The following is a 22,500-nucleotide window of genomic DNA, read 5'->3' on the forward strand; positions in this document are numbered from 1 at the left end:
TTAACCATACAAAAAGATACGTCCGGTTGAAGAGGGTGTTGCAGTAAACGACAAACAAAAACAGTAATATAAAACATAACATTAACCCGTAGTACAACAAGCACTTGTCGTAGACAGGTGTGATTAGTTTGTAAAGTAAACACACATGCAGATATCCACAACGCCATACGTTAAAGGGGATCGAATCCTCGCAGGAAACTACCGAGTTGAAGAAGAGCAAGAAAAAAACAAACCCATTCCTGTGTTCGGTACGAACGGGGGTTTGGCTTCCGGTTGTAGGGAGCAGTCAGAAAGGAAGGAAGGAAGAAGGTATCAGTAAGTCCTGCGCTTTGTGTGTAGCCCACCAGCTCAGACGTTTCGTGTTTCGCTTACCCAGCGAGGTTAGACATCGCGCATGAAAAGTGTGAACGGTGCTGGTGCTGCACGCATCACCATCGTCGTAGTCGCCGGTCATAGTAACGGCAGCGCCGGTAGCGGCAGAAGGAAAACCGTGTGAACAACACTGTTTGAGGGTGCATTAAAGCCACTCGCTACTATAAACGTCGTTAGTAATGGAGGAAGCGCAAACACAGGCCCAATCGCAGGGGGAACAGCAGCAGAAGGAAGCACCGCCATCGCAGCAGCAGCAAGGCTTCGGTGCATACATCGCACTGGAGGATAATAACGCTCCGCTGACGCTCGTAGACGAACTAGCCTTTGACAAGGATGACATCGTGCACGTGTGGATTCCGACGGTGACCAAACCGCCCACCAGTACCGTCGCCGAAGGTGAGGGCGGCCCTCGAGTCGCCTGGTACAAGGCCACCAATGCTCGCACCAAGCAGACGGGTTACGTGCAGTGTAAGTAGATGATCATTCTTTACAGCAAAAAAAAAAGAATGTTTGAAAGTACGAAACAAAAAAAAAAACACTATTCAAGCTCAAAATTGATAATGTTTTGATGTTTCTTTTTAGTGAGCAAACTTTCGCCGCTGGAAAACATCGACCCTGTTCTGTATAGCGCCGGTGCCGGACGGCAGTACCTGAGTAGCGTTTCCACCGGCGCCTGCGTATCGATTGGTTGCGCCTGCGTTGCTGGTGGTTTGCCGCAACAACAACAGCAGCAGCAGCAACAGTCACAACAGACCGCGATCTCTGACGCCTTTGGCGGAATGCGGCTGGGCAGTGGCCCCACTCAGGGTACCGATGCAACAACGGCCAATGCGGAAGAGCTCTATGTCAAGTGCGTTACACCGGGTACGGTGCTGAAAGATCCGGGTAAGCTATCGATAATTAGACAGATGAAATTGTCGTATGTCCTGAAGTTCTGCTTCATTTTGAAAACGCGTCCTTGCAATTTTGGAGTGGGTTTTGTGTCAAAGAATTTATCCATAGCAAATGTTTATGATATCGAATTAAGCTCTATTGTAGGATTTTTTTATTGGTTCAATTCACGTTAAAATATTTACTATATATCTAACATAGAAACAGTATTTGCTCAAAATTGATGCTGTGTTTTAAGTTTATTGTTTAAACCCCAAACAATATACGCACAATTCACACGTTTCATAGTGCATTTGAATATCATCCCTCTCATCATCATTATTATCAATTCATCTAATACCTTTCTGCACACACATCACCATCTTTTACGTTAATTGTTGAGAGTTACACCAAAGACACTACGTATGATTCGTCGTGCTAGTAGCTAAATTACTGTTTGACTTAAAGTGTTGTTTCCATGTAGTGCAGAGCGAGGAGTCTTTCGACTCAAAAATAGGCTGTGTCCTGTATTTCATCAATTTTTCGCCCAACATTGTGTTCGTCTAACTTGTTTTTTGTATGTGTTAAGCTAATATTTTGGCAGTTACATATGCTTTCTTTGGTGGGTTTTCTCGGTTTCTTAAATTTTGTTACACTTGCGTTCAAAGCAGCAGCATGTGTATATTAGTTGTTTTATATTGTTTTCTTTTCAATGAAGGAATTCTCGTTGAATTCCTTTCAACTATTACAAAAGGTCGTATATAAGGGGAAGTTTTCATACGGCAACACAAACGGAAGTATGTTGCGCATATTCCTCAGTTTATAAGAGCATGTTAGCCACAGATCAGTTGAGCACGATGTGTCAGTGCTCGCGAACTTTCGATTCTATTTACATACTTTTTTGTTTGTTGTTTTGGTTGTTAAGCTATTAGTCAATCCTATAAGAAAATTGCAAAAGTTTTTCAGTTGGTAGCCGTTTGATAATTTCTTCAAAGCTACCTGCTGCTCTGTCCGCAAATGCTACGTTCAAGACCAACAGAAATGTCTATTAAGATGAGATTATTTATGATATTTTGTTTAAATTTATATACCAAGTATGCAAGATGTGTTGAATCATGTGCAATGCTACTACTACTACTCCAAACAGAATCGCACCACCTATATTTAACGTTTAATCCCTCTTAATTTAACGTAATAATCCCTCCTCACTGCAGAAGAAAGAGAGAGAGAGAGATAGAGAGAAAAAGCCTTTTATTGTAGCGACCATTTAAAAAGTGATGACGCGGATGTAATTGCGTGTGAAAATGTGTACTAAATGGAGCTATTAGCTTGTTACATTTTTAGTAAGCAGCATCACCTTTCAATTCAGTATATAAAAAAGTAAATGTTATTCATATTCACTATAGTCCCACCTAGCGCATTGTTCGTAAAATTTATAATTCAGCCTTGTAGTAACATTTTGTGCTGTTGTAATGAAATGAATATTTTAGATGCCGAAATACTTTTTAGATCAATAAATGTAAGATTTACCCTCGTAATTTGCCGATTAAGCGGGCGTGCTTTATAAAAGACACGAGGCCTTAAAATGATATCGATTGTTGAAAGCACACATGGTTAATTAAAGCTTAATTTTACAATAGAACCTTTCTAACAATGCTATTCTTGTAAACTTTTAAATCAAAAAAAGCATCCTCATATTTTGATGCTGGTGGGAAAAAATTGTGACATAAAACACAACATAAAAGGGGGAACGAAAACATTCGCCACAGTTGTTGCTTTTCTTCGTGAACCTACCAATATAATTGTCAATTGCTTTTGTGAAGAAACTTTGTTTCTTGACCATAGTATTAGCGTGTGAATAAGAATATGTAAGAATTAAATTTATCCCAAAAACTCGTGCCGTCTTCTCGATACAAAGCTGATTTATACTTTTTCTCTTTTTATCTCTCATTCTCTTCTCTCTTTTCTATCTCTCTTTCTCTTTCTTTTTCTCTTTTCTCTAAACAAAACACCCACCATATTACCTTATTGCCGCTTTCCTGTAATTCATTTTGTTTTTTCTTTGTTTTTGTTGTATGTTTTATGTTTTTTATTGTTGTTGTTAATTACCACTCCTTCCGACATACGTGTACGAATTATTTCCATTCAAAAACTCCATAAAACATTACTTACACTAACTTGTGAACGTTTCGTAGCACTAAAAGATGAAATGGCTAGTAGAACCAGTAATAACAGGGCTCACGCGACCGAGTTTGTTTATTTCGTAACACCCATTATATGTTTGTTTTGTAAGTATAACGAAAATAAGAGATAACACCAAAATTCTATCAAACTAAACCAACCAACGAATCAACAAACATTCCGTAGCTAAGAGTTGTCAGACGAATGAATGAAAGAATGAATGAGAGAAATGTAGAGCGCATGAATTACTGACTGCACCCGACTCTCCTACTCGTATGTTTGCGTATGTAATTCCTTGGGATGAATGTGGATGATAGTGATGAACACCGAGATAGTGCAGATATTAAATTGCAAATTAATTATTTACCTGTTTTGCATTGTTTTTGCTAGCATTTACTTCGGAAACAAGTTAATGTTTGCTCATGTTTGGTTGATTACTTTTGTTTATACTTTTTTGAACAAAATTTTTCTGTACGTAAATCAAACGCGTACTCGTAGCTGGTGGTTTGGCTGGTGATTAGTGCGTTTTAGTGCAAGATGGAGGCGATAAAAGAGAAGAAAACGAGATTGAACTAACTCTATTGTTTGTTTGTTTGTTTGTTTGTTTTCCTTTTCTTTATTCTCTTCCTTTTTCTCGTTCTCTTTATCTCCTACTGATTCCCCTGTCTTATCTGTATTCCCCAAAACCAATCCTTGCTCTCTTGCTTCATTATCATTCCGTTTCCCCAATACTTTCGCGGCATCCTTCTGTATGAACATCCATTTCCTTTTCCCTCCTATCCCCCTTGTCTATGGCTTCCACTGTTTCACGCGGCTCTCCTGGTGGCATCTGACGTCATCGAATGCTCAGGCCAGGACTACATCTGGGGACTTGGAAGGCAAGGTGGACAGTGTAGAAGTAAGTATACCAATAGAATTGGTTTTTGTTTGTCCAATGTTTACTTACGCGGTTTCAATCTCACCTTATCTTCTGTCGTTCGCAATAGACTGTTCAGCGTGTTTCCACGTCAATTGTCTACCGATGGCCTTGTATAGGCCGTGCCAAAGAAATTCGGAAATGTACCAGAACATACCGAGTACTTTCAGAACGGAAAAGGTAAGCGATTGCAGCAGCACGTACAATCGGCTGGGAATCGAATCCATTAACACGACTGTGATGTCCTATTTTCAGTCAATTAACGAATGGACAACGGAAAATGTGCTGGAATGGATGACCGCTGTTAATATGTATGACCATGTGGAGGTATTCAAAACGAAAGCTATAAAAGGCTGTGATTTACCGAATTTGGATCGTGATAAGCTTGAAGTAAGTTGATGCACGAGTCATTTGTCAGCTGATTTTGGTAAAATATCTGCGGAAATGTACAATCATGATTATTGTTAATGTTGTACGCCTTATTTTTCAGCAAATGGGTATTAAGAATGATTTCCATCAGAATAGTATCCTGACGACGATCAGACAACTTCTGACGAGTGCAGACATGTCTGCAACGGCAGAACTGCCGACATTGCCAGCTTCGGCACACAGTACAGTAAACCTTTCGGCCGGTTCCGATCAACAGCATAACGGACATAAGCTGATGAACGGTTCATTTTCGAAACAGCAAAAATGTGATATGTGCAAGAACTACCTGTTAGGACTGGTCCATCAGGGGCTGTTCTGCACTCAGTGCCGTTTGGTTGTACACCGGCAGTGCTCGGTGATGGGCCTGAAGCCATGCACTGCTCCAGATCGTGGCGCACAGCAGCAACAGGCACAACAGCTTCCTTCCACGTACGGCGGGTACATGCTTGGCGGGGCATTCCGGCAGGAGCACCAGCACATATTTGGCAAGAGTCTCTGTTTGCTGTTCGACGTCCAGCAGCAACCTACACCTCAAATCGTGGGAGATCTGTGTACCAGCCTGGAAAAGAAGGCCATGATGGACAAAGGACTTGACCTGTACGTTGTATACCGTACTACACCGGTCCGGTACGACGAGGTGAACAAGCTGCGCGACGCACTCAACGAGAATCTGCTCAATATTGATCTGAACGGTTACACACCGGAATGCGTTGCGACGGTGCTGAAGAAATTTTTCCACGAGCTACCCGATCCGCTCATACCGGTTACATTGTATCAGTCGTTTATTGATGCTTCAAGTATGTGGTAAAATGTCGTTCATAGAAAGCATCACCCTGTACTGATCGTACTTTTACTCCCATTTCCGCACAGTGCTCGATGACCAGCAAGCTGTGGAGCGTATGAAAGCGATTATACAAGACATGGCACCACATCACAACAAGACGTTGCACTACTTCATGCGGCATCTGATCCGAATCTGTCGGTTGCAGTTTATGCGCGGAAACAAGCAGCAGCCAACGATGCTGCTGCAAAATTGGTGCCATATTTTGATGCGTCCAGCGTGGGAGAGGATTGTGTAAGTAAAGCGTGTTTTACTAGCAGCATTAAACAAGAGGTTTGTTTGCTCCTTTGGCTAATAACGAAAATTCCCTTTCAAACAGGCACTTTGTGAGTAACATAAAGAACCATTTGCGGGTATTGGAAATTCTTATGTACAAACTGGACTGGAACGAGGCGTTGCCCGAGTTTCTTTCCATACCGGCCGTTCCACCGAGAAAGACTTCCCGAACGGGTGGTAGCGGTGGAACTGGATCAACGAAAAAATCCATCTTGGCATCACCAGAAGGTGGATCGGTTGGGGCGCCGTTAATTGAAAGCGATTACAGCACCACCGCAACGTTGGGACGGACCGTGCCTCAGCAACCGGGAGTAGGAGGTGCTGGTGGAGGTGGCGGAATGCTGCTCACCGGTGGTGCTCCGCTGGTAACCGATGCGGATATACCCCAGGAGCTGCGTGATGCAGAATGGTACTGGGGTAAGATTTCGCGCGATGTTGCCAAGGAAAAGATGATGGATGCACAGGATGGATCGTTCCTGGTGCGTGACGCGATCAATGATGCGGGCGAATATACGCTCGTGCTGAAGAAGGACGGTACGGATCGTCCGATAAAGATTTACCACAAAAACGGCAAGTATGGTTTCACGCAGGAGTGCACGTTCGAAAGTCTGGTCGGCATGATCAACGAGTTTCGCACGACCACGCTGAAGGAGTATAACACCATCCTCGACATTAGCCTGCTGTATCCGATATCGCGGTTTGAGGACGAAAGTCTCTACCCGACCGCTGGAGATATTCATCAGCTCGCGCAAAACTTCTACGAAACGGTACAAAGATTAACCGATTTGCAGAACATGCGTGAATCGACGCTGGAAGCTTTCAATCAGGCGCAGTCACACCTCGAACTTCGCCGCCAAGCTCAGGAAGCGTTCATCGAGGCGGATAAACTGTTCAACGATCAGTTGCTGACACAGGCACGCTACGAAACGGAGGCACAACCGCACGAAAAGCGCAGCCTGGCACAGAACCGAACGTTGATCGAAAATCGGTTGGAGGAGCTGCGCAAGTGCAAAAAGAATCTGGATGAAGATATGGAGCGGGAACGGGAGCGTATGCGTGAGTTGCAGCGCGAGGCCATGAAGCTAAAGCCGGAAATTTTGAACCTAAGCAAACAGAAGGATCAATATCTGGAGGCGCTCAAGCGTCAGTCCATCACGGACGCGCAAATCAAGCAGATCCTCAAGGACGGCTACCTTTCGTCGACGAATCCGGACTCCACCCAGGACCTGCCGCACCTGGACGAAACAACCTGGTTACGGGAACGCTACACTCGGCAGGATGCGGAGAAAAAATTGGCCAACAAACCGACCGGAACGTTCCTAATTCGGGCACGCAATGCCGGTCACTATGCGCTGTCAATTGCGTGTGACGGTCGGGTGAATCATTGCATCATTCACCAAACGGAGCGAGGGTATGGTTTCGCGGAACCCTACTTCATTTACGATTCGCTCAAATCGCTCGTGGTGCACTACGCGACCAACTCACTGGAGGAGCACAACGATCTGTTGCAGACAACGCTGAAGTATCCGGCGTTTGCACCGAACCTACCGAGTGGCAGTGGAAGCGGAAGCGGTGGAAGTGGTGGCAGCGGCAGCGGTGGAAGCGGTCAAACAGGTGGAGGTTCCTCATCATCCTCTTCCCGGCAACAAGCACCTGTTGGTAGTGGAGCTGGTGGTGGAGCTAGTAGTGGAGGATCGACTTGGCCGGGGATGACTTCTTTTGCTGCGTAAAGCACAGTCAAGACACATCATAAATAAGCACACTATTGGCGTTCTATGTGTGGCGAGATCTACATCGAAACACCAACTCTTCTGCCATCTGTCGAAGGTGTGGGGCGAACTCTTCGCAATGCATCGGGAGTTTTTTTTTTTAACTCGTACGTATTGTTTTGTGTTTATTCTCGGGTACCGTTTGGCGAAACGCAACTCTGTTTTAATGCGTTTTGGCTTGAAATTTCATCCATTATTTGAGTACAACTATCCTTATGTGCATTTGCACCGCATGAGGTTGTCCCGATCACTGAACTCCAACTTTGCTATAATTTTCAGTTCAGTGTACGCTCCCATCGGTCAACTACCAATAAGGTGAACAGTGTTTTCTTTTCTCGCTGTTCAGTAATTAAAAACAAAGCAAATGCGCTTGCTAACGAGGAAACTCAGCTAGGTTTGTTCTTGCCATGCACGTGCACCGAGGAATGCAAGGCAGCGTGTTTCTTCTCGTTGTCAGTTCGGGTATCTTTTATGTTACATTTTTTAACTCGTTTTTTCGATAAGGTATGTGATCCAAAAAACAGGCTACCAACTATTGAATAATGCTTTCGGTAGCTTTTTTATGTTTTTTTTTTTTTAAATCTTTCACAAATACGTATACACACGCGCGCTGTTCGTTTTGTTCACTATACGGTAGCGCGTAGGTAGTGAGTTGAGATTAGAGAGCGAACAATCCAATTTTTATGTCATATTACAACACTATTATTAGCACCCCATCACTCGCAAATTCTGCACTTTGTTCGAAATAACAAATTTAGTTTTTTTTTCTTCTAAACCTACACTGTGCATAAGTGATGTAGGTAAAGTTGAACTGGTTCGTCATTGTCAAACCAATCGAGAATATGCGGGGAAACTTGCATCGTGATGTAAGTATTCTTTACTGCATAATAACTGCATAATCTGGGAAGTTGGGTGAAATACTCCTTTATCTTTCACTTATTGTTGATCTCTTCCAGATTTATTCACCACATTTTCAGAATCGGTGTGCAATAGAATCTAGAAAAATGATGTTCTTTTGCTGAGTTTTTAACACATTTTCGAAGTAATTACTATACGGAAATCGTTGTTAAAATGAGAATTATAGTTCACTTAACTTAGTTTATCAATTACAAAATTGGTATCGATTGATCATAAAGTAAATCAATGTTCTTTTCCTTTCGCAGAAGGAACATTTCCTTCTTTTCTGAGAAGGGATGTTTCCGCGCTCATCCTTTGAAGATGTTCGTAGGTAGTTTCAAACGATAGGAAATCTGTCATGATTCCTCATTAAAATTTCTGTCGAAAATGGTCGGCAGACCATACGTAACTCATATGAGATTGAAAATTGTACTCAGCTTCAGCAGCAAGTTCGCATTCTTATCAAGTCAATACTATCCATATTATTGACATGTGCAATTGTTTTCGAGCGACTTAAAAAGAGACTAATTTTAAACGGATCGCATTTGTGTGTGAAGAAACGTACCACATACGGCTCATTTCTTCACACACATTCGATATTCGTTTGTGTTCGTTTCACCATGTTGTGGCCGATGAACGTACGTTCATGGAGTTTTATTTTCATGGGGTTGCGTTAATAGGTTGTTAGTGAAGCAGAAAAGAAGTATAACTATTGCTCTTACTTGATTAGAATCGAATCAGGATCGCCAATGTCCTTAAGAAGGATACGAATTGGCGCGTAAGCGTTTGTAAGCTTTTTATCGCTTGAAGGGTATTAATTTTATGTTTACTTGTATCATTTGTACGTGCGCGATACGTACCGCGAGTAGTCTTGCACCGACAATGGATTATTGTTAGCTGGGGTGGGATAAAACGATATTTTAGCATATTCCTCTGTCATATGAAGCAAAGCGAATGGGGAAGGAAATAAAGTTTCGCAAGTGAGTGTGTTGGCCTTTTACGTGCATCGTATAATATAAACTCCATGAGTTAGTTGATCGGTTGAGTTTGGAAAGATTGCAAAATGAAATGAGCGCGAATGGACAACAGGAAACACGCAGAAGACCAGTAACCAGTTAAACTATGGTCCGATAGAAACACGGGTGATAAAAAAAAATCGCGGACGCGAAGAGGGAATAAAAACGGTAGATGCTAAGATAGGACGCAAGCTCAGTGTTGTAGTGAAGAAAAGCGTTGGGGTGATAAAACGAGCCAGCCGTATATAGTGTAACAGTATAAAGGCAGCAAAGCAGAGCAGATTTGCAATCGGTTCTATGTGCGTGTGGTGTAAGTTTTGCGCATACAAGAACCAACCGTGCATAACCTCTACACGGCAATATTCGTGAAATAACGGCTTCTAAAACATCGACGTAATGGTTGCAGATTACGTGCTCGTTCGTTTGTATATGGTAATTTGTAAGATCACTACATTATCCTAATTTTACTATGATCATCTCGCTCTCGGATGGTAAACCATATGCGCTAGGCAGGGATGTGATGGTACTAGTTTTATGTTTTCTTTTTGTGCATTTTGATCGTTGTTGTGCAGACGTTGGAGAGATGCAAGCAGCACATGAGAAGAAATGTGATGATGATGGCGGTTGTGTTTAGTTTGTTTCGTTCCTGCAAACACGAAAATGTGCGCGCAGGTGCCCTTCAAACCTTGGAAGACAGATCTGCATTAGCGCGAACAGGGTCGAGCGTTCGATGGGCCAGGAAACAAAAGCAGCATGTACGGTTTAAAGAACGCGGCCAAATAATTTACACTGGCTCTGCATGTGCACACTCTCGACGAGGAAAACCGAGTCTCTGGCAGATCATAAAAAATCTGTGGAATATTTGTATAGTGTTTGAATGTGCGGGGCAAAATCAGCGGGTGAAGTAGTACACGAGTGTGTTGTACGATGGGATAAGATATAGTGGGAGTGAATGTCTGAGACAAAGAATGAACGGATGTTTTAAAGTTTGTCTGAATGTTTAGGAATCAAACAAATATTGCGTAACTGTGTTAAACTATAATGTAAGCGTTCATTAAGGATAGATATATACATACATATATATACATAGATATATATTATATATACAAGTCCTGGCCGTTCTTTCTGAAAAAATTGAAATAAAATATATATAGAGCTATGTGTACGTATGTGTATACATAGATGCACACATGCCGTGCGCTGTACATGCTGCTGCGCGTGTATGTATAGATAGATATATAGACGGTACACTAAAAACTAAAATTGTGCACCGGTGACGAAGAAGAACAATTTTGTGCAACAACAACAACAAATCCTTACAGACAGACCAACAACAAAACAAAGTAAAAACGCAAAACAAACAAATGCTATCAGGACTATCTGTAGCGCAACGTGTGGCATGTGCTGTAAGCTAACGCAAAAAGGAACAAATTATGTGTGTGTGTACACTTTAACATATACAAACAGCAGAAATATATAGTGTACCTAGTGTGACTAGGCTCGGGTTTGTGGAATGTTGTTGTGTAGGGTTACGAAAATCAAAATCAAACAAATTTATTGTAAACCTCCGTTTCTTCCTTCACCCTTCTAATCCGTCGGCGATGAAGCGAACATGGACAAAGACGCGCCTAATATAATCGATTTGTAATTTCCCATGTACGAATGCAAAAAAATATGGTATTTCTATCAACCTTATCTTCTGTTGGATGATCATTCACTTAAAAAAAAAAAAACTCAAAATTTTAGAGGATTATTTGCGGCTATAACCAGTGTAGCTAGATGTTCGATTATGACACCAAACATAAAACGATAGACCCCATGCTAGGCGCGATACTACTTTTTTTTAACCTTTTGTTAGATTGTTGTGCGATTACTATTTCATTAACGTTTCACTGAAAGAATTATGGCAAACAAACAAACAAAGCAAAGCCCCAAGCTTACATATATATATATACATTATAAAACATTGTTGTGCATGTGTGTTGTGTAGGTTGAAAACAAATTGGAATAATTAAAGCATACAAACAAACGAAACACATAATTAATCCTAATGTGGGGGAGTAGAACGGAGTAAATGATAGAAGTTGGACAAACGCAGCGCTAATGATACAAATGCAAGCAAATAGAGCAAACACATATAATAATAACTTGCAGCGAATGCTAACACTCTTAACGTACACCGCATACAGCAGTAGTTATAGCAAGCAACAACACGCTAGTTTTTTATGTTCGTTCGAGCGTTTCAGTGCTCCAAATGTGCGCCGTGTCTCTGTCTCAGCTTGTTCAAAAAGGTACAAAACAACCCGCAAAAAAAAATGGATAGAAGCAAATGAAAGTAACTCCTAGCGGTAGGGTGTAAACCGGGCAAACACAAACAAATATCGCGGGCACGGATTGATTGATGTTTAGAAGTGTCGCGCTCAGTGATAAACAAAACGATATACAAACTCGTGCAGGAATATAGTCCAACGTAACAATTCTTCTCTTACTACACGGGGCCGGGTGGTTCTATACATATGCGAGATATGAAGCTGTGCATTGTTCGTCTAGTCGTTAGCATTGGAAACCAATCATCCCACTTCCATTATCGAGCACACCAGCACGTAACCGCGGCCACCTTCCCATACAAAAGAAAACATAACACACCGCGCATTAGCTATTATCACATGCAATCAATTAAGCGCTAGCACCGAATACGAAATGCCTGTTCCTCCTGTGTGTCATGATGTGTCTGTAGTGTGTTCGTTCCTCCGGTAGGCTTAAATCGGTGATTTTTTTTAAATGAAAAACGTACAAAAAACTATACACGACGGATCAGCAAGCTACAAAGCACGAAATAATAAAGCACATCCATTTGCGAACGGCGAAGGAGGCGCAAAACGCTCGGCCGAAAGTGCGTCATTTCGTAGTAGTAACGATCCTTTTAAACGTGGTGTTGTATTGCGTACCAGAAGCGCCATGCTGAAGTGACATGTTCGCACTGTAGTTAACGTTTAACATAGCGTGTATAACGTTATATGATGCGCTGACGAGGCACAATGGGCAGCAGTTAATGTAGCGCGTACCCTACTAGCTAGCTTATGTCGCACTTTTACTTCCTTGTAATGCATCACCATCACACCCGTTTATGCAAACTGCGCGTGTGTTCCCTTACGCATAGAGAATAGTAATGGGGCGGGGATGCAAAGGAAAATAGCAAGCACAACATTAAACATAACTCAAACCCAATAGGCCAAACGATCGTCCCTTTCCCCTTAAAACAAAACAAAGAAAAACACACTAGAAGAATGTTTTTAAAGTTCACACGAGGGCAGTGCAAATGTGTGCAAAAGCGAAAGTAGCACAGAAAAAAAAGTCGAAAGGAAAACAAAGAAAACAAACGGAAATGGAAAAGGAAATTGTGTAAGGAAAGTAAGAGAGAAGCAAGCAAAACGAGAGATAAAAATATAACTAAAAACAAAATCCAATCGGTCAATGTGAAAGCGTAGCATGTGAAACATGTACAAATTTACTATTAATAATATTAACATTAACAATACCTATGGTAACGAAGTAATAATAATAATAATAATAATTAAACTAAACGTAGCTACACAGCAGTAATAAACCAGATAACAATAACAAAAGTAAAAGCAAACGTGGTGATCTTACATAGGCAGGACCCGATACAAAACAAAACGGAAAATGTATGTGATGAAGCGATAACGAAAGGAAGTAAAGTTAAAAACGATCTACTATAAAGGAATGGGACGCGTGCGTGTTTGAATAGTTGTGTAAAGCGTAACGCCAGCGGCGTGTGGAACTCCAACAACTCCCCACAGTGATGATCGTGATGGAATTTGGAAAAAAGGATGGTACACGAGTGTGTGATCGGTGAATGTGCAAACTTTTCCGTGTACGCAAAACCAAAGGCTATAGGAACGTGTTTCTTTCCGGATACGATCGATGAGAGGAATGTACGATGATAAACAGCAAAAGGAAAATAAAACTGACACAGTTAGTTAGAAATGTTTGCAAAACAAAAGGATAATGTCCAATTCATGTACCAACCAAGAATTGATCAGACAATGAATCACCGTTGGGGGGAAAAAAGAAACAGGAGAGGATACACAAAGCGCGAATGCACACGGCCAGGGGCAGGTCAGCTCTCTGGTGCCCCATCTCGTACATGCGTCCAATGTTTAGTGTTTAGCGCAAAGTGTGCATATATCGGTTCTAGTGGATACAATCTATTTTATAGCAGCGTGTGCGAAAGGGACACAAAGAAGGCTGGGTGATGTCAGAGCGAGGAGAGTGAGAGATTGTGGGAAAAAGTTGTGTTAACTTTCCTGTTTGTCAAATACCTCTATAAATGCGCATTTTGTTGGTTCTCAGCTCCAGTATGTAAGGTTTTTGCTGCTTATATTCTTCTGTTCCGCAGCAGGAACCGTAGGACGGTTCTGCTGGCATATATTAGTACAACATAAATACACACAACACTACACAGGTCGGACACAGACACACGTCGTACCCATTACTCGTAATTTAAGTTTGCGTTAACGATAAGTTTAAGCGAGTGTGTACGGAGCGGTAAAGACGAAGGATGGACGAAACCATTAATGGTGGGGATTTGTGGGATAAGTACAACAACCCAGGACATTTAAGGACGAAGTGAGAAAAAAAACGAAAGCATAACACATCTATTTGTAGTGTTTAACGTTTGTAGGTTAGCGCTAGGCACACATCATCTACCGCCAAGAATTGTTAGTTTACAAAGTACGACAACGCTATATACATGTTGTTTTTACAAACATACACAACAACAAAGCGCAATTTGATAGTATGTGATCTTTTCGGGGACAGAAAGATATGCGGCTCCATTCCAACGCTCACTCATGAGAAGAGGGGGTTTATTGGGTGTGAGCAGGTGTGTACTACTGTAAAACTTGTCATGTCTTGTCTGTATATTTTGTGCCGAACTATGGCTACTTTGACTCTGATTAACATCTTACGCTACAGATGTGTTGTGAGCTCTTTTGACAGGTTGTGTTTGTTGTGCAACACACATCAATTGTAAAAGCCATTTCAAATTTTTGCGTAGTTGTTTCGTGTACTTTTTGTGCCAAAAGGCACTACACTTCGCCACCACAATTGGCGCATAGGATGCTCGCAGGGTGGATGCGATCGAAACGGTTAGGTGCGGGTTTTTAAAAAGGGGGAATGTCCTTTTTGTTTCTTGATAAAGAGAACGATAAGGGAAAAATCTTGTCAAACTCATAACACACACACACACTCAGATATACTCACACACCATACACATTTGCACTCGAACTACAAAAAAAACCCCACACACACACACAGAGAATGTCGAACGTGGAAACATCTGTCGAATTTAATCGTTAGAATGCATATATGCACAAATTGTCTCCCACATACGCGCATTTCGAAATCTTTTCCGAGTGCAATCATTGTTTGAATTGTACGGGCGTGTTTTTTTTTGTTGTTTTGGCTGTGTGGGACGACAGGGTAATACTGTTTAGAGTGTAATGGAATTTCCCTTTTCCTTGAGGGTTGATTTCCTGTTTCCTAGTGGTCGGAAAACACCACTGCAACACATGTTGAGATGGAGTAAAATTTTTGTCCTTACTCTGCCTTTGAAATACTCTCCCTCTCGATTGTGGGTGGATGATTCGGTATATGACGCTGCAATGAATGCAATAAAAAGCATTAGTAAGTGCATGCTTTGGCGGAATTGTGAGTTAAGTGGACTAAACAAACAAACCCTCAGTTGGCTAATCCTTTCTATTTGCTTTGGTCCCCATTTCGAAGAGCGCGAACAAATCATTTAAACTCGCGCCCAATGCATCCAACACCGCGTGTGATACACGGCAATCGCGAATGATTGCTGTGATAAGTGAGAGAAACGAAGAGTTTGAAACTGCTGATGAGAGAGACACACGTGGGTAGTGAAGACGTACCGACACTGATAGAGTGAACCGAAAAGTAATCAAAACGTAACGTGAAACCAATTCCTTCCGGATGCGCCAAATGAGACCGCCAAAGTGCGGAAACAAAACTACAAAACAACTCCCCCACGGAACACACACTGGCCAGACACAGGCGGGTCAAAGCAAAGCTGTAAGGAATGGGAAAGGAGGAAAGATAGTACCACAACCACATGCTAACAACAACAAAAAAGAAAGTAAAAACACATAACAAAATACTAAACCACGGAGGAACGGCAGGTGGAAGTTGACAAAATTTGTGGATAGTGTAGTGTATAGAAACAAAAGCATACAAAACGTAAATATATGATTATACTCATATGCGCTAGAGACACGGACGGATATACGGACACGTACACACATCAGAGCCCGTACGGAAGGCAGTTTGAATGAGAAGAGTTGTGAAATTACAAAAAAGGAGCCGTGTGTGTGTGTGTGTGGTTTTTTAACAAGAAAAAAAAACGAAAACATTTGTTAAACCCAAATCAGTGCGTGCATACACTACGCACGCATAAGTGGACGAAGAACGAAGGTAAAGAAAGATGAAAGTGCAGAAAGGTACAAGCTAGAATACAAACAAAACAACGCTACCACAACACAGCGAGAGAAGGCTTTATGTCGATAATATACATAGCATTGATGGTGGCACAAGGAAAGGTGTGCCCACCCCCGCGTGAGTAGAACCCCCTCGGAATGGACGCAAGCATGCATGTGTGTAAAATACGAAAACTGTGCAGATAGAAGCAAGAAAAGCTAAACAACAACAAAAAAATGGGTAAAACTCGGAAAGTAAAATCGGCAAAGAACACGAGGAGAGCGGAGGAGAGAAGCAAAGGTAAAACAACAAATTAAACAACAAATTAAAGATTAATGTGATTGTACTGTACATACATTTGTATTATATAAAGCGAATAAGAGAATGTGGAATAAGAAAATCCAGCAAAATTAATATGTGGCGGACGTTGTTCTGTTGTAGAAGGGGTTTTTGTTGCGATATCCGAAATGAATTTGGTTCTCAGGAACACGGTGCAAGCGTACCAGATGCTGTGTTGCTTGACCGCTTCTTTTGTGTGATGAGTTTGTTCGATCAGTACAGTATTTCTTTTTTGATTAAAATTGGGACAAATTCGCGTTTAAAACATGACTCTACGATAAGCCTCTTTTTTAAAACTCCTAAAATACCTATAATCGTGTAGTATCAGCGGATCTTTCTATATTCCGAACTGTCACACAGACGATCACATCACACAAAAAAGGGTGTCTTGCAGACGCACATTCATGATTTAGAGGCAAAATTTGATCATGACGACTATAGTTCCTAAATTACTCCTTTATTTTACACCCACAAAACAGCCATAAAACAATAACATTAGACGAGTAAGTTGGAATGAATTGGTTACAGTAAAGCTTCCCCTTCAACACGCGTGCAGTTGCGGAGATTAGTTTCGTTCGCAGATAATTTCCACCGCGTTCGGCTCCATTAGAATGGGTTCCAGACATCGCACCACAGCCGAGCCAAGAATTTCATCCAGCAGCACATGTATTAAGCTGAAATGGATTTCGAAAAGAGGTAATTGTACACAACGTTACGCTACCCAAACAGCTTTTCTCCAGTGTATGGTACTAACTTCTCATCACTGACGAAGCGCCACAGATTCATCTGCAGATAGTGCGCGTCGACCTGTATCTGCTGGAGACCGTACCGGCTGAACGTACGCAACCGTACACACTCGAGCAGCGTCTTGAGACAGATCTTTATGATGCCGGTAATGATGGACACCTTGGAGAATTGGACCGGTGCGAAGATTTCGATCTTCTCCGAGAACAATCGATGCATGTTCGACACGAAGCTGCTGTCCAGCTGGGCCTGGGGCGTGTACGTCGACCAGGTCGAACGGAACTGGGACTGCTTTGAGGCGGCAATACTGAAGTGGGTCTTCCGGCTGGAATCACTGCTGGCGGTGGTACGCGAACCACCGTGCGGTGCCACACTGCTATCGTACAGCTCGCCGAGCACGAGCTCGATGGCCGATATCTCCTCCACGACGCGCTTCATAACGGCCCGGACGGAGCGTGGCTCCAGGCAGTTGAGCCAGTCGCGCGTTTCGACGCTTTTGCGCAGCATCTGCGATAGATGGAGCCCCTGCAGACGGACGTACGAGTCGAGCAGCAGCTGGGCGGAATCGCGCATTTCGGTGCAGAGTTCCGATTCGTGGACGAGCGACACGCTGCGCTCGGCATCCAGGTTGTACAGTTCGTCCACCAGCGAGGTAAGCGAGTGTACACCGGCCCGATCCATCTCGAGGCATACTTTCGATAGTACCAGCAGTAGGGTCGGTGGTGCGGTCGAGTTTACATTCCCGTACCCGTTGACCGTGGTGCAAAAGTGGCGCAGAAAGGCAACGAGCAGATTTTCCCGGATGCCTTCAATGCACTGCACGCCCTTTGGGTCGCCTTTTAGATTAAATGACCACTCCGGTTGCAGGAAGATGAGCAGATCCTGCATAAGTCCCTTCACCTTCTCGATCGTGGAGATGTAAAGGTTTGAGATTAGCTCCCGAAGCCCGGCAGAGCCAGGAGTTGTCGTACCGCCCGCACCACTGCCTTGTCCACCGACACCTCCCGCCTGGATGGATGAAGCGGTCGACGAGCCGCTCGGGGTGTTTGTGTTGGCCGAAACCAATGCCAACCGTACCGAGCTGAGGCTGTCCGCAAAATGATCTTTTAGCGAGCGCATATGCGTCTGGCAGAGTTGCTGTGCCGCGTTGACGATAATATCGATGCCCGATTTGCTCATGTCCAACGATCGGCACAGCGTTCGCATCGCGGTCATTCGTCGATGAAGCCGATCTAGCCCACGGAGAATGATCTGTGAGTCACCGTGTCCTATTTCCAGCTCTGCACGATCCTGTACCAACGCCAGATACTCGTCCACGTTGCGGTTCACGAAGGCATTCAGATCCACGCGCGCTGCCTGCTCGAAATCGTCCGCTTCCTGCTCGAGATGTTTCGTGAGGAACATATCGTTGTACGAACTGATCACCAGCGTCAGGTCCTTCAGAAACCCCTCGATTCCTAGATCAATAAACTCGATCATGTCGCGATCAGTTTGATCCTGCAGAACGACGATCTGTTCGTGCAGTCTCTTCGAGGCACACTCGAGCATTTCTTTGGCGAGCGTCGAGGGACGTTCGCCGAGCTGAAGCAACAGCTCACCAATCTCCGTGAGCGATTGAGCCGATTTGCCCGTCTGCCGGAACTCTCCCTTCAAACGATCCTTCAGCTCGTCCAGTATCTTAATGCAATCCTCCTGTATGCCCTGAAAGGAAGGCTGTTGCCCGTACTGGTGCAATACTTTCTGTGCGTGCGAATACTCCTGCACCGCCTGCTGGTAGTTCTCTTCCTCGATTAACGTTTTCAGTTTCGCTGGCAGTGAGGACAGAAACTGGAGCTTCTTCAGCAGCTGATGCTTGCCGGACAGGCGCGTTAGCTGGGAGCGCGTTTCCTGCAGCGTATCCGTAATCCGCTCACTAAACTCGGTGATCGAGGCCATGTTCGCCATCAGCAGATTCATTTCCGTTTCCATCGATTTAAAGTCGGTTTTCATCTTGCGGATGGTATCGGTGGCGGAGATGAATTTGTTGTAGTTTTCGTACACGAGCGTCTGCATATCGCTGTGAAGCGTTTGCGTTTGGCGTACGATTCCTGCCTCGGTGTCCATAATTTGCTTGAGGGAACATTCCTGTGAGGGGAAGGCAGAACAAAGCAACCAGGTGAGTTATGGAACATACGGAACGACGAGTGACCAAAGAACTTGAACCTTCAGCAGTTTCTGCAGGTATCGATCCGCATCGAAGGACGAACCATCCATATCGTATGGATTTCCCGTCTTGTCTCCCATAATGCGAGCGAGGTTTTTAAAATTTCCAAACCCGTACCATCAACTATTATGAAAACAACTTTAATGAAAAAAGAAACTGATGGGGAAAATGACGTACGTGGACAACTGTCAAACACTGCTTGTTTACATTCCAGAGGAAAACATTCCCAAAGAACAATTCGATGTTATTTCGAGTGAACTTTTGCATCCCCATGGAGCAATTCGATGAGATGAATTAGATTGGAAAATGAACAAACGTTCATCCCAACCCGCACTACGCCACACACTCGCACTCAACGCATGCTGCTCCAACACACAATCGGGCCGAGATTCAAATATTTACTAACACGAATAACTGTTTGAAGGGAGAATTGCTGTGTCAATTCCCACCTAAAAGTGCTTTGGGGCGAATGAGTTAGTGAAATCTTTTTCTTTTTAGATTCGTAAACACATCGAACGGGTTGTTACAATTACAAATTAGATGTTTATTGGTGCTTAAGCATACTATGAACCAACTGCAAAACAAAATCACATCGTTATCTCGTCCAATTTACACACAACACACAATGTTTTGTTCGCTAACCATCAGCAACGAGTTCCTTCAGGCGTCTTGGCATCGGTACACCGTACAGTTCATACAGGGCCGAATTTCCCACATGCTGCAGAAAGCGAACAAAGTTCTCCCAGCGATGCAGCAACTCGTCACCGAGCGGTAGCATAGCGGGGTGCGATTTCGCATCCGGCCCATTCCGAATGGTCTCCAGCTCCTTGGTACGGTTGACGTACGTGTACATGTAGCAGGATGGTTCCTCGCCGATCGTTTCAACCGCATGGAAGGTACCCGCTGGAAGTGAAGCACTCTGTCCCGTATGGAGGATGACCGAACTTGCTGGCGCGTCCTGATCCGGGGACGTCCCGTAGCGGACGCTACCCTGCAGTACGGTCAGTGACACGTTGTACAAATCATCTCCCACGTAGTTGCGCAGCGTTAGGCCGGGAAAGTCGGCAATGAACAGTACGTCCGAGTGATTGCTCCAGCCAAGAACTTCATCCGTTTTGCGCCGTATCAGCGTATCGCGCAGTGCGCTAAACTGATGCAGCAAGGGTAGTACCCACTGGACCGGCTCGAACGGTGACCACGGTGCCTGCAGTATGTCCACATTGGGGTCGAATATACGCTGCTGAAATCGTCCGTTCATGCTGCACCAAATGTCGAAATGGATGGAAACGTTTGGGTGTGGTGGTACACCCGGCCGGGTGGTCCACAGCTTTGGCGCTTCCTGCTGAACGTTTCGTTCGATGCAGCGTGCGAATTGGACGGCCATATCGGCATGTTTCGTCCAGCGGTCGTTATCGGTAAAAGCGAACGGCTCGACGTAATGAACCCGGTCCGGGTTCTGACGATCCACTACCCGTATGCCGATCATGATCGTGTCCCAGGCGTGTACCATCATATCCCACGAGTAACCGTACAAACCGTTCGTCCAATTGTTGTACCCCTTGGTGAGGAAATGTGAATAGGGTAGAAAGAGCTGCAGTGAGCAGTACGCCAACATCGCCACCATTGTCCACTGTCGGCGGCGACGGTTGGGTGTGGGGTTTCCCTCCCTGCGGAACGTGTGTTCATCCGTAGGTTCATTTTTGAATGTTGTTTGCGCACCGTCCGCAAGCAGAGTTCTTCGCGGCCAGCTAAAACTGTAGTATAGTGGCAGCTGGGACAGACACACCCAGGGAAACATACCGATGTGGAAGAGCCGGGAGTTCATCAGATGAAATGCACTCGCGAACAGGGTGGCCAGCTTGCGCGTGGGACCGTAAACCAGGAAAAACACCACCGTCGTATCGAAGATGCATCCGAACCAGTGGACAATGAGCAGATCGGTAAGGTGCGGTCCGAGCAGTGCACGGAATGGGTAGAACACCCAGTGATAGCTGAGATTGGTCATGGCATAGCCGGATAACCATTCGCGGCAAAGCTTCTTCAAGCCGGCCACAAAGTAAAGCACAAAGAACTGAAACTTGAGGATGAAGTAGTTCCAGAAGGGAACCGTTTGCGCTCCGGGTGGATTGTGCCATGCATCAAACGACCTGCAATAAAAAGCACAACAATGGTTAACTGGGGCAGACTCGCTTGGTGGCCTGCGCTCGCCGCTTACCAGCATCGATTCGCATCGGTGAACAGGAAGATCGTTCCGAGCAACCCGTACAGATAGCTGTGATTGTTCCAGGCGCTTTTATCCAGCAGGAAAACATACCAATACGTGCCGGTGAAGATGGCCGCGGATGTCCGGAACCGGTAGCCAACCGCAATGCCTGCCGCACCGAGCCACATCAATCCGTAAATGATGCCCATTTTCGGCAGCGCCGGTGTTGGTTCCATCGCGTGGATAAGCGGGAACCGGCAGTCGCGCGGTTCGCCCCAGCGAAGATCCAAATCGCCACCGCCGCGTTCCTCGGGGATGTCGATTAGCATGGCCAGTCCGAACAGGGCCCGTGCAATGCCCAGGGCGGCACCATCCACACGGCGGTACATGCATCGGTGTACGAACGTGTCGAAGGATGCAAAGCAGCGGACGTCATGTCCGGTAGCGTGGCGAAGGAATGCACCAAACCCGTAGCAAGCGCTGTCCGCTTTATCATCCTCCCCGGAGTGGGTGGTTTTTGGGAAATTTTGGGCGGTTTCAGGGAGTACTTCATTTGCAGAAACAGTCTGCCGTTCCGTTGTTATCATTGGGAGAAGGAATTGGTGACTTGTTTTGGTTTTTGTCGCTAGTAGCGTCTACATCTCACCGTGCGCCTAACCAAAAGTAAAGAAGAGTTAGTAAAGGCAATAACAAATCGTACCTTATACTTACTTTAAGATTGTTTTAGTTAGAAACCACCGCTCTTTAGTTTAAAAGTCACATGCCCAAATGAGGACAACAAAGCGTACCAGCCGCTCCTTTTATACTGTGCTCGGTGCTTAACAGCATCCGTTATGGATGCTGGAAGACATGCGCAATGAGAGCTTCTGTCTAACACAATCCTTTTCCGGTGATAAACAATAGTTAACGTGTATAAATAAAAGAT

The 22,500-nt window shown here is 44.2% G+C and overlaps 3 protein-coding genes across 3 annotated transcripts; 1 reads left to right on the forward strand and 2 right to left on the reverse strand.

Annotated features, from left to right (window-relative positions):
* Positions 1-551: 551 nt before the first annotated feature.
* On the forward strand, positions 552-7,615 carry LOC128710803 (uncharacterized). Its single transcript, XM_053805656.1, has 9 exons — positions 552-840; positions 955-1,257; positions 3,438-3,530; positions 4,274-4,321; positions 4,410-4,519; positions 4,595-4,729; positions 4,830-5,565; positions 5,639-5,843; positions 5,929-7,615. The coding sequence occupies exons 1-9, from the start codon at positions 552-554 to the stop codon at positions 7,613-7,615; spliced, it is 3,606 nt and encodes a 1,201-aa protein (XP_053661631.1).
* Positions 7,616-16,990: 9,375 nt separating this feature from the next.
* On the reverse strand, positions 16,991-19,452 carry LOC128714220 (vacuolar protein sorting-associated protein 51 homolog). Its single transcript, XM_053809096.1, has 3 exons — positions 19,372-19,452; positions 17,180-19,293; positions 16,991-17,099 (listed from the first exon to the last, which is right to left on the reverse strand). Exons 1-3 carry the CDS (start codon positions 19,450-19,452, stop codon positions 16,991-16,993), a joined length of 2,304 nt encoding a protein of 767 aa, XP_053665071.1.
* Positions 19,453-20,009: 557 nt separating this feature from the next.
* LOC128713055 (vitamin K-dependent gamma-carboxylase) lies at positions 20,010-22,162 on the reverse strand. The gene is made up of 2 exons (XM_053807917.1): positions 21,588-22,162; positions 20,010-21,519 (listed from the first exon to the last, which is right to left on the reverse strand). Exons 1-2 carry the CDS (start codon positions 22,160-22,162, stop codon positions 20,010-20,012), a joined length of 2,085 nt encoding a protein of 694 aa, XP_053663892.1.
* Positions 22,163-22,500: the final 338 nt, after the last annotated feature.

Source organism: Anopheles marshallii, chromosome 3 (genome assembly GCF_943734725.1).
Source record: "Anopheles marshallii chromosome 3, idAnoMarsDA_429_01, whole genome shotgun sequence".
NCBI classification, from domain to species: domain Eukaryota; kingdom Metazoa; phylum Arthropoda; class Insecta; order Diptera; family Culicidae; genus Anopheles; species Anopheles marshallii.

Coding starts and splice junctions, on each gene's coding strand:
- LOC128713055 (XM_053807917.1), bottom strand. CDS start 22,162: ATGATAACAACGGAACGGCAGACTGTTTCTGCAAATGAAGTACTCCCT. Junction 21,520..21,587: donor ACCGATGCGAATCGATGCTG/GTAAGCGGCGAG, acceptor TTTTTATTGCAG/GTCGTTTGATGCATGGCACA.
- LOC128714220 (XM_053809096.1), bottom strand. CDS start 19,452: ATGGGAGACAAGACGGGAAATCCATACGATATGGATGGTTCGTCCTTC. Junction 19,294..19,371: donor ACCTGCAGAAACTGCTGAAG/GTTCAAGTTCTT, acceptor TTCCCCTCACAG/GAATGTTCCCTCAAGCAAAT. Junction 17,100..17,179: donor CGCTTCGTCAGTGATGAGAA/GTTAGTACCATA, acceptor AATCCATTTCAG/CTTAATACATGTGCTGCTGG.
- LOC128710803 (XM_053805656.1), top strand. CDS start 552: ATGGAGGAAGCGCAAACACAGGCCCAATCGCAGGGGGAACAGCAGCAG. Junction 4,520..4,594: donor GTACTTTCAGAACGGAAAAG/GTAAGCGATTGC, acceptor TCCTATTTTCAG/TCAATTAACGAATGGACAAC. Junction 5,566..5,638: donor GTCGTTTATTGATGCTTCAA/GTATGTGGTAAA, acceptor ATTTCCGCACAG/TGCTCGATGACCAGCAAGCT.